This window comes from Canis lupus, chromosome 4 (genome assembly GCF_011100685.1).
Source record: "Canis lupus familiaris isolate Mischka breed German Shepherd chromosome 4, alternate assembly UU_Cfam_GSD_1.0, whole genome shotgun sequence".
Lineage (NCBI taxonomy): Eukaryota > Metazoa > Chordata > Mammalia > Carnivora > Canidae > Canis > Canis lupus.
The window spans coordinates 37026304-37039064 of NC_049225.1; the positions used below are offsets into that span (position 1 = coordinate 37026304).

The 12761-nt window shown below is 37.2% G+C and overlaps 1 protein-coding gene across 8 annotated transcripts in view; it reads right to left on the reverse strand.

Moving 5' to 3' along the window:
• NSD1 (nuclear receptor binding SET domain protein 1) overlaps window positions 1-12761 on the reverse strand; it is a 154499-nt gene that overhangs the window by 80953 nt on the left and 60785 nt on the right. For all 8 annotated transcript variants that reach the window (XM_038534647.1, XM_038534650.1, XM_038534653.1 and 5 more), the window contains one exon: window positions 4403-4538. In XM_038534647.1, the coding sequence (XP_038390575.1) occupies window positions 4403-4538 (136 nt within the window). The remainder of the gene's footprint in view (window positions 1-4402; window positions 4539-12761) is intronic.

Consider the following 12761-nt stretch of genomic DNA (forward strand, 5'->3'; position numbering starts at 1 on the left):
CCTCACCAATACACACACACACACACACACACACACACACAGATTACTGAAGAAAAATCAAAAGGTTCTGAGGGCAACGAAAGCACTGGCCACCAAGTGGCTAAGCTGTGTACACTGTTAACATGACAACATACACACTGAATTCCTAACCAAAATTATAATACAACAGGTAAGGTATCAGGGGTCGGTGGGAGGTAAGGCCCAATACAAAAATGGAGATGACTAACCCACAACTTCTATAGTGAGAAATAAAAAGTTATTCAGAAGGATGGATTTTTGAGATACAGAAGTAAACATCGAGGGATCCAGCTGACAGAGATTAAAGGTACTTAGCGAAGGATATAGAAACAGCAGAGTATTTTCCAAACAAAGCCTGTAGAGTTAACCACTTGACTTTTTAAATTTTATGTACCTTATATAATAAAAATAATGACTTCAAAGAGTGATTTTATAAAAATTTGGGTTTTCTAACACCATTTGAAATATTTGGCTTGGCTAAGAAAACAATAAACATGGATGATCAGAATAATATGAACACTGCACAATAATTTTTAGTTTTTCACTGATATCAACTAATAATTAGTACAAAGAAGTAACTGTTGAGCAAATGTAAACTATATATGGGTGTTCACTGTGCTACACTCTTCGTATGTGCTATGAAGAGGATAAGCAGAAAAAGGAGTACATTCAAAGAAAAATGTAGAGTTAACTACTAGAAGTTATTAATTAGGCTTTCCAGAACTTGGCTGCCTACAGTTTGCTATAAACTATGGAGAAATGAAAACAAAAGTGAAAAATGAAAAAAAGAAAAAAAGAAAATATATTATAACTAACTGTTAGGTTAAATAGATCCGTTATGCCATGTTTTCTCATTTCTTCAATACAAAGCTATATAAATTCATCCTCTCTGGGAAGATCATTTGAATTTAAGAGTTTTAACTTTTTTATAACCCGAAAACAAAACAATGGTATTTTCCAGTCAGTAATGGCACTTTGCTCTCTGGTGTGATCACATTCTTGACTCATGAGAAACAAGCCATACAGGAATCCTTAAGTATACCACAACAAACCTCTAGTCATTGCACTCTTACCCACCCCTAATTTAAGAGTGCAGCTCCTCCTCCGATTGAAGCCAATTTCTCATCATGATACCAATCCTATCTACCTCTTCCTTTCCTAGAAATCCTATGTTATGATCACATCTCTGATCCCTTACTACTCCTGTCTTCACCCTCTATTTCCAGAACTCTTCTCACAGTACTACTAACATGATCACCCCTACTGTTAGAAATCCTTCTGGACCTCACGTATCTCTATCTACAGCATCCCCACTTCTCTGCTTTGACTACATTTCCAGTCTAATCCAACTTTAGAAACAATCATAATCACCAAAAACATCACTGATCTCTACCTCGTTACACATAATGGACATTTTGATTGCCAAACAAAGTTCACCCAAATCGATCACATCCTTCTTCTTTCTCAAAACATGTTAGTCACCAATACCACATGCCAAATAATCCTGGTTTTTTTCTTCCATCTCTTTTTCTCATCTCTTTACCAAGCTCAGTATTCTCCATACAGACCTCAAATACTGGATTCCTCAAAGCCACTCTTGCTCTCACTTAAACACTATCTATGTACAGGCAAAGCTAAAAACTTGGAAGCCATCCTGAGACTCAGAAACCTCAGGATTTCATTCTCCCTCATTCCCCATTACTCATCCATTAACAAGTCATACAGATTTTATCTCCTAAATTGTTCTTTATTCTCTATTCACCACATGCACCTCACCATAATCATTGCAATGAACCTTTCAACAATGTCCTCTTACTTATTTATGCACCTTCCAATCCATTTTACATATTGCAGTCAGAGAAAACCTTACACAGATTAAATCACATCATCCTCTCCTCATAGCACGTTAATGGTATCACATTGCTCTAAGAATAAAATACAAAATTTTAGGGTGCCTAAGTGGCTCAGTCAGTTAAGCGTCTGCTTTCGACTCAAGTCATAATCTCAGGGTCCTGGGATTGAGGCCCGCATTCGGCTCTATACTCAATGGAAAGCCTGCTTCTCCCCTCTCCCCCTATTCCTACTCTAGCTCTATCTCAAATAAATTAATAAAATCTTTTTTAAAAATACAAGATTTTAAATGAAGTCTAAAAGATGCTACACAGTTTGACTCATATCTACTTCTCCAGCCTGATACTGTGCCACTCTCCATAACTCAATGGGTAGGGACCTCTCAGAACCAAAGTATATACTATTTTCTGTGCCTGGAACCACTTTCTCCTTGTTTCCCTAGTTAATTCCTACTCATCCTCACAACTCTCAGACCAGATACTATACTAACGTAACCGCCCCTGCATCAGAAGCCCAAATTAGGTACTCCTCCTATATCACTGATTGAACACTAATATTTACTTTTGGACATACTTCTCAGTTAATTATCAATTTGTCTGATTATTTGCTGGTATCTTGGGCTCTTTAACTAGACTCTAATTATAGACAAGGAAAAGAAGAACTGATGTTTTGTCCATTACTGGATCCTACTTCCTGGACAAAATAGTTATCAATTGCTGAATAAATGACATGAACCCAACTGCTATGCATGAACAGTACAATGAATAAGAAACTTAACAGGAAGGGTGGGAATTTCCTACAAATAGTACTTAAATGTCTAAACAGGCCACAAAGATTAATATATCATTAAAAAAAAAAAACAACCAGGGATACCTGGGTGGCTCAGCAGTTGAGCACCTGCATTCAGCTCAGGGCCTAATCCCAGAGTCCCGGGATCAAGTCCCACAACGGGCTCCCTGCATGGAGCCTGCTTCTCCCTCTGCCTGTGTTTCTACCTCTCTATATATCTCACATGAATAAATAAATAAATCTTAAAAAAAATAAAAATAAATGAAAAATTAAAAACAAACAAAAAACCCCCAATCAGCTGGTAAAGGCATTAGGTGTCTCAATACTCAATATCTGAAATATAAAATCAAATCCAGCAATCCCACTTTTGATAAATCATCCTACAAATAGGCATATGTATGTGAAAGTTATTATTTACACCACTGCAAAGAGTCATATTTATGTGATGCACATATGCATGTAAATATGTATAGAGAGATAACACAAGATCAAAACTCTAAACATCCATCAATAGGAAAATGGTTATATAAAGTATAATAGATTCAAAAAGTAGAAAAGTATGCAGCTATAAAAAAAAAGAGAGAGGGCAGCCCCGGTAGCGCAGCGGTTTAGCGCGGCCTGCAGCCCAGGGTGTGATCCTAGAGACCCTGGATAGAGTCCCACATCAGGCTCTCTGTATGATGCATGCCTGCTTCTCCCTCTGCCTGTGTCTCTGCCTCTCTCTCTCGATCTCTATGAATAAATAAATAAAAAATAAATAAAATCTTTAAAAGGGGGGGGGGGGCAGCCCAGGTGGCTTGGTGGTTTAGCACCACCTTCAACCCAGGGCCTGATCCTGGAACCCAGGATTGAGTCCAATGTCAGGCTCCCTGCATGGAGCCTGCTTCTCCCTCTGCCTGTGTCTCTGCCTCAATCTCTCTCTGTGTGTGTCTCTCATGAATAAATAAATAAAAATCTTCAAAAAAAAAAAAAGAGAGAGAGAAAGAGAAAGTCTTCAATGCACTAACATGGAAAACCTCTAAAAAGTAACAAAAATCAAGTGTGGAACATATAAAAAATATGCTACTTTTGTGTTAAAAATAAAAAGATGAGAATATATACTTGGTTTATATATAGAAACGCAAGAAAAAAACATTAAAAACAACTGATTACTCTTTGAAAAGAAGGACAAAAAATGTGGAAGAACAGAGAAAGGGAGGAAGTGAGTTGATTGGTGACTATATATTCACAACTGTGAATATATGACCTATTAAAAAACTAAAATAACACATTTTAAAATTAAATCACAAAACATCTTAATAGGAAAAAGGCAGCTCAAGATCAAGTTTCAGTCTCTTCAGCATTTTAAAGATGACTGAGATTCAAATAGAATCAAGTAACTAACAAATAACAGTTACTAAAGGGAATGCTCTAAATTAATATTTTACAATTCAAAATTCACAAGCATTCTTTATAATTGTTTCAGCTTTCAAACTTAACAGCAATGATACAAACCTGAAGACTGAGGTAGAAAAACCTAAATATATTGAAAAGTTATTCTAGACAAGGTAAACTTCAGGTAATAACCTAACATTTTTCTGGCATCTATATATATATAGAATAACTGAGAATTTTGAAATCATAAAGTAAAAGAAAACAAATGTTCAAAGGCAAATATGGATACTAAAGAGAACAAAAATTAGGTTACACTAAAGGCAACTACAAGTTTATTACTCCGCACTATGTTATCAATTACTAATATTACCTTTCATTTTTGAATGTGTATTAATCAACGGATCAGAACAAATCCTGCAGGGCCACCATGGGCGTCTCTTGAATTTTGCCCAGATGAGATCTCCAACTTCATACTTCAGTGGCGTAGACTTTTTCTTGGGTTGACACTTGAGACAGACAAAACATGCGTCGTCAATAAGAATCAGAATCTTTTGAAACAGTATATCATTTTCCTATTTGCCTTCTGAAAAAGCAGAGTTCTACAGAATTCTAGATGAAAACATTCCAGCTTAACAATTACAAAGCAAGTACAGCTAAATGATTTTGTCTTAATTGTTCATAACATAGGCCTTTATAAAGTAGCAGCTTTCAATTTATATTTCAGTAATCTACCTACATTCATGGAAAAAAATTATTTTCATTAATAAAAAAGACAAAAACTGAAAAAAGAAACAATCATCCCTAGGAAAAGATTATCTTTGCCCTAGTCCTTGGATCACAACAAAACATTGGGGGATGGAAGTGTTGTAAAAAGAATTTATAAACAATGTATCAAGAATCTATGCTCCCAATATAATGTATCAATTATGTCTCAATAAAATGGGGGTGCAGGGGAACTGTGGTCCCCTCTGCAGGTAATATTCTATATCCTTCTCAAATAAACATAGACATTCCTATTAATTAATAATAATAGCTCTAATTAACTTATCCTGAAGGCTACAGGCTAGACCCTAGCAATGTCAGTGCAACTGCCTTGGACTTTTCCCAGGACCTGCAGAACAGTATTTTGCACAACTCGAAGCAACATCATTCATGCAGAATAAATACAAATCAAGCTCCTTGGACCTTAATGCAGAAACTCTGGCTGCATCTTTTCTTCAAAAACAATATGCCTAATTGATCTGCAAATCCAACATCCTCCATCCCACTCTAAATCCGTGGCCAGCCCTTTAACACACATCATAAGCAGAACACCTGTTCTACTTTACAGATAAAGACAGCTTTGTATTTAGTAGGACTGAGCTTCCTACCTGTTCCACACCACACAAAGGAATTAAAAGTGTACTGAGATGTTCCTATGTAACCAAAGAAAAGCCTAGGGTACTTGGGCAAAGATCAACCTCTTCCATTCAGCGCGAGAAGACCTACAAATAATGATTTTAAGTTCTCTGTCTTGAAAAAGGCTAGTGAGTGAGCAGCTCCTTCAGACTCAATCCCTAAAATGGATTAAGCATTCAATAAAGTAGATGCTAGATGAACTGACTGAAATCATTGAAACAATTGATGAATATTGTCCACCACACATATATCAAAGGTCTGGGCTCAACTCAATGATTTGTAAGTTACCAATTCAACTTTAAGAATTTTTTTTTTCAGGGAACCCTGGGTGGCGCAGCGGTTTAGCGCCTGCCTCTGGCCCAGGGCGCGATCCTGGAGACCCGGGATCGAATCCCACGTCGGGCTCCTGGTGCATGGAGCCTGCTTCTCCCTCTGCCTGTGTCTCTGCCTCTCTCTCTCTCTCTCTCTCTCTCTCTCTGTGACTATCATAAATAAATAAAAATTTAAAAAAAAAGAAAAAGAATTTTTTTTCAGACAAATTAAATCTCGTAAAATGTGCTTATTAAAAATTATTGTGATTAGTTCTACAAGTATAGAGTTCCTAGGAAATGAGACAGAAACTACATCCTATTCTTTAAAAGAAAAAAAAAAAAAAAGGCTATTTCTTCCAGTTACCAGTTTGTAAGTCATCAGGAAAAAAACAGGACTCCCAAGCTACCTGGCTTTGAAACTTTAAAACCAAGATAAAAATACAGGATGGGAAAACAAATTTTTTATTTGCCCTTAGTGAAAACTATAATTTGAGTAGATTCCCATAAGTTTCTGATACAATTTATGATCATTTATTTGGCAATCACTGGTACTGACTTATTTATTCACGTCCTAAATTACTCTAAAATCAGTAACTAACATTTACTTGATATTTGCTGTGCTAGACACTGATCTTTTTTCAATCCTCTTAAAGTAGATCTATTATTACTCTTGTTTTATGTATGCTTATTTTACTGTTTGCCTATGGTCATATAGTATAAGTAGCAGAGCCAGGATTCGAATCTTAGCAGTCCAACTCCAAGCCCGAACTCTGAACCACTGCTTAATCACCCAGTAACTATAAAACCCCATGAATATTATATGCTTTATGACAAATTAAGCCATAATTGATCAATGACATCATACTGGTTCAGTCTTCCCCTCATATTACCTCATCAAAATGATTATACTGTATTATCAGAAAGTACAGCCATAAAACACATGCCTTCAATATCATCTAAATATATTTCAATATTTTATTTTTATTTTTATTTTATTTTTTAAAGATTTTATTTGTTTATTCATGAGAATACATAGAGAGGAGAGAGAGGCAGAGACACAGGCAGAGGGAGAAGCAGGCTCCATGCAGGGAGCCTGACGAGGGGACTCCATCATGGGTCTCCAGGATCACACCCTGGGCTGAGGGCAACGCTAAACCGCTGAGCCACGGGGGCTGCCCATCAATAATTTTTTTAAAAAACAAACTAAACAGAAAGCAAGGAAGGAACATGAGCAGTATCAGGTAAACCCAGAAGCTGAATCACACAACCAGACAAAGCATCAATGAGTTCTGTATTCTGACTCCATCACAGATTATGACATCTTAAACAAGTCACTTAATTCAGCCTGTCATAGAATCAGGAAAGAAACATCTGTTCTACCATAAACCATCAAAATGAAAACAGTAATTCCATTCCTAATATTGTAACCCAAAGAAAATAATCCAATTAAATAAAATTATAGAAAAATATTTCAAGCATTTATTTATAATAACAAAAACTTAACATACAAGAGACATGTTAAATGAATTATGCTGACAATTCAATGAAATATACAAAGTGCAGAAGAAATGTAATACTAAAAATGTAATACCCATACATATAATATACCATTAAAAACTATGCTAAAAACTGTAATGATGATTTTTAAAAAAATAACAAAGTTAGGCCGCCTGGGTGGCACAATTTTTTAAGCATCCAACTCTTGATTTCAGCTCAGGTCATGATCTTAGGACTGAAGGACTGAATCCCAAGTCCCAACTCCGGCTCTGTGCTCAGTGGGTTGTTTGCTTGAGATTCTCTCCTTCTCTCTCTGCCCCTTCCCCATTTGCACATTTTCTCTCTCAAATAAATCAATCCTTAAAAATACATATATATAACAAAATTAGGTCACCTGCGTGGCTTAGTCGGTTGAGCCCTTGGCTAGGGGCATGAAACCAGGGTCCTGGGAACGAGCCCCATATTGGGCTCCCTACTCAGCAAGGAATCCACTTCTCTCTCTCCCTCTGCCCCCACCCACCTGCTCATGCTTTCTCTCTCTCAAATAAATAAAAATCGTTAAATACACACACATGCACATATATATCAAAGTCAATGAGAAACATGACTCTGTGTGATAAATTAATGGTATTAAATTAATGGTATCATGGGTAAAGATTTTTGCAAACCTGAAATATTTTCTCCATGTTTTTATTTTTAGTATTTTATTTTTATGTAATCTCTACACCCAACATGGGGCTCAAACTCACAATCCCAAAATCAAGAGTCACATGCTCTACTGACTGAGCCAGCCAGGCACCCCTCTCCACTCTCCAGGTTATCTTGACTGATTTACCATGATGACCAAATAATACAATATATGCAAACAAATTGGAAAATGTCTATACAAAACATATTGTTAATACTATTACTAATGGACAACAACCAAATCCAGCTGACTTTAACACGTAAAAAATTAGACACAGGCAAGAATTCCAGACCCAAGAGAGGGTTCCAATCATGAAGTAGACAAAATAAGAATACGGGACAAAAATCTTTTTAAATATGACTCTTCTCTTTTTTTTATGATTTCATTTATTTATTTTTTTAAAGATTTTATTTATTTATTCATGAGAGACAGAGAGAGAGACACACAGACACAGGCAGAGAGAGAAGCAGGCTCCATGCAGGGAGCCCGACGCGGGACTCGATCCCAGGACTCCAGGATCATGCCCTTGGCCGAAGGCAGGCGCTAAACTGCTGAGCCACCTGGGCTGCCCTAAATATGACTGTTCTCCTCAGAAGAGTTTAAGTATTTAACCTTGGAAAGAAAGACACGCAAATACACCAAATGATTAAACCCATAATTCAACTGCATACAAATTTACGACAGAGCTAAAACAGGGGTGGCTGAGTGGCTCAGTGGTTGAGCATCTGCCTTTGGCTAAGGGTGTGATCCCGGGGTCCTGGAATCTAGTCCCACATAGGGCTCCCCGTAGGGAGCCTCCTTCTCTCTCTCTCCCTAGGTCTCTGCCTCTTTCTGTGTATCTTTCATGAATAAATAAAATCTTAAAAAAATAAAAAATAAAAAAAAAGCGTCCCACAACAGAAAGCTCAACAAGAGACACAAACATGGATTCTTGATCCCAAGACACTAGAAGAATATCAGGGAAGACTAGAATGAAGAAATGTGATCTGAGCTTAGACTAGCAGGATAGACATATTTCAGAATGGTTTTTCCTAATATCTCTATATGTCCAGTTGGAAGAAATATACTGCTGCTAAGCCTTTTTCTATACACTACTGGGCTGAACTGTGGTCACCCAAAAGTATGCCCCACGATAACTGTAAATGAGACCTCATTTGGAAATAGGCTCTTCACAAATAATCAAGAGGAGATCAATCTGGGTTGGTTCTAATCCAAAATAAATGTGTCCTTATAAAATGAAAAATTTGGAAACAGAGACAGACATACATTGAGGGAAGATGATGAAGACACAAGGAAAATGCCATCTACCAACTAAGGCACTCCTGAGGCATCTACACATTAGGAGAGATATGGAACATAATCTCACAAGCCCTCAGAAAAAAACTTGACATTTCTAGTCTCCAAAACTGTGATACAATTTGTAATTTAAGTCACCCACTTTCTTGTACTTTATTTCAGCAGCCCCAGAAAACCAATATATATACATTATCTTAATATATATGTTACATATATATATACATTATCTTAATCCTGAGAATTAAAATTAAACTGAGAATCAAAAAAGGTTAAATCACAGTAAGAAGAGATCCCTGGATGGCGCAGCAGTTTGGCGCCTGCCTTTGGCCCAGGGCGCGATCCTGGAGACTCGGAATCGAATCCCACATCGGGCTCCGGTGCATGGAGCCTGCTTCTCCCTCTGCCTGTGTCTCTGCCTCTCTCTCTCTCTGTGTGACTATCATAAATAAATAAAAATTTTTAAAAAAAATCACAGTAAGAAAAAGATTTAAACTTAATTCTAATTTTTTTAATATGACATATTTTTCCCTTTAATTTTAACTGAATTAGCCAGAATTTTTTTTCCAAGTGTTTAAAACAAATCTAAAAATCAATTAGGTTCAGGGATCCCTGGGTGGCTCAGCGGTTTAGCGCCTGCCTTTGTCCCTGGGGGTGATCCTGGAGTCCAAGGATCAAGTCCGGTGTCCGGCTCCCGGCATGGAGCCTGCTTCTCCCTCTGCCTGTGTCTCTGCCTCTCTCTCTCTCTCTCTCTCTCTCTCACTCTCTATCATGAATGAATGAATGACTAAATAAATAAATAAATCTTTTAAAAAATAAATAAAATTAAAAAATAAAAATCAATTAGGTTCAAAATCTCCATTTCCATTCTTCCATTGACAGTAAAATGTTATTTCAACAGTAAACATTCCTGTATAAGCTTGTCACTGCTATTTTTTAAAAGACTGATACATCTTATTCAATCACAATCAAGAAGTGGCTCCTGAGCCAAAAGCTATGGTAAAAAGACAAAAACTTGGAGATCCCTGGGTGGCTCAGCGGTTTGGTGCCTGCCTTTGGCCTGGGGTGTGATCCTGGAGTCTCAGGATCAAATCCCACATTGGGCTCCCTGAGTGGAGCCTGCTTCTGCCTCTGCCTGTGTCTCTGGCTCTCTCTCTCTGTCTCTCATGAATAAATAAAATCTTAAAAAAAAAAAAAAAGACAAAAACTTTAAGGTAAAATCTTTAAGCATATTCGCTAATGAAATTTCCATCAAAGGTCCAAACCAGACTACTGCATTTCTAAGATAAAATAAGCTCAGGTGGCCCAAGTATGTTCCTGGATGTATGGTATAAAACTTAAATGTGTTCCTTTTTAATGTTAATTGAATGTTACCACAGAGTAAATAATCCTTAGATACCAGTATTCTTACATGCATATCCAAAATTTAAGAGTTGAGTAAGCTACTTAAAATCAGCTAACTCACAGAACAACAATATCTTTTTTTCTTTAATTTTATAAGTGGTAAGGACATAACAAATCTATCGTCTTACAAATTTTAAGTTGTACCCCCCTCTCTCTTTCTCTCTCGCTCTCTAATAAATAAAATATTTTTAAAAATTAAAAAAAAAAGAAAAGAAAGATACAGAGAGAGAGGAAGAGACAGGCAGAAGGAAAAGCAGGCTCCCCACGGGGAACCCAATGTGGGACTTGATCCCAGGACCCCGGGATCACGCCTTGAGCCAAAGGCAGACACTCAATCACTGAACCACCCAGGCATCCTGAAAACAACTTTTTAGAGAATAGATAGTGATATAGAACTTGAAGTAAAGACCTAGGGGTAGATGTTATCACAAAACTCACTGCCAACTCTAGGATTCAGTTCTTGTTTTGTTTTGAGAGAGAGAAAGGGGGGGGAAGAGCATATAGTGCGAACAAACAGGGGCACAGGGGATGGCAGAAGGAATAGGAGAGAGAGAATCTTTTTTTTTTTTTTTTTTTTGAGAGAGAGAGAATCTTAACCAGGCTCCAGGCCCAGCAGACCCTAACACAGGGCTAGATCTCATGATTCTGAGATCATGATCTGAGCTGAAATCAAGAGTCAGTCCCTTAACCAACTGAGAACCCAGGCACCACACAAATATAAATAACCTGATTTAAAATATCAAGTTTTGGCATGCCTCGATGGCTCAGTCATGATCTTAGGGTCAAGCCCCACATTGCTCCCTGTTCAGCAGGGAGTCTGCTTGTCCTTCTCCCTCTGTCACTCCCTCCACCTATTCGGGCTCACTCTCTCTCTCTCAATCTCTCTCTTAAATAAATAAATAAATTAATTAATTAATTAAAATAGATTAAATAAATAAATAAAATAAATTTAAAAATAAACTAAAATACCAAGTCTTAAAGGTGATACTAAGAATACATTGTACAGTTATATGAAATTTACTTTGGAATTTCACCTTTTTCTACCTAATTAAAAATGACTCCCTTATTCTGATGATAGAAATAGGTAGTTCCACTATTTTACAAACAGGACACGTAAGGTGAGAGATTAAATCAAACTCACCGTGATGCTCTTTTAATATATTGAGTGAATAAAAATACAGATAATCTTACATTTGTGTTGTGTGCTTTACAAAAGCACGAATGATTTCATCATAATTTGATCATTTCAAAGCTTCTCTAAATGCCTATATACAGCCACCAAGCCCACAGGACTCAGAGACTATAATGACCTAAACAGAAAAAGAGACACTACCATACTACCTCTGTGTCTAACACTTAGCCCAGCATTTGACAAAAGACTGTATTTCAAGAATTACAATCTAGCATTCCACAAAATAATATGCTGTTTTATTACAAAAAAAAAAAAAAAAAAAACACTTAAGCATGTATTTCAAGCTAATTTCAAGGAGAGTCCTTTGCAAATCTGCTCTACAAGAAATCTGCCCTACAGAGAGTTCTTCAGCTTTAGATAAAGGACAATAAACAATAGCTCAAGTCTACATGAATAAAGAACATGGTAAAGGTAACAGATGTAAATACAAAAGACAACACTTTTCTTGTATCTAACTTAAAAGACAACTGTGAGAAGAAAAAAAAGAAAAAGACAACTGTGTAGGGGCACCTGGGTGCTCAGTTGTTGAGCATCTGCCTTTGGAATCAAGTCGTGATCCCAAGGTCCTGGGACTGAGGTACAAGTCAGGCTCCCCATAGAGAGCCTGTTTCTCCCTCTGTCTACGTCTCTGCCTATCTCTCTCTGTCTCTCATGAATAAATAAATAAAATCTTGAAAAGACACCAGTAAGAGGAACTTGGGTGGATTAGTGGTTGAGCGTCTGCCTTTGACTCAAGTTATAATCCCAAGGTCCTGAGATGGAGTCCTGCACCAGGCTCCTTGCAGGGAGCCTGTATCTATCTCCCTCTGCCTATGTCTCTGCCTCTCTCTGTGTGTCTCTCGTGAATAAATAAAATATAAAAATAGGGCAGCCCCGGTGGCTCAGCGGTTTAGCGCCGCCTGCAGCCTGGGGTGTGATCCTGGAGACCCGGGATCAAGTCCTACAT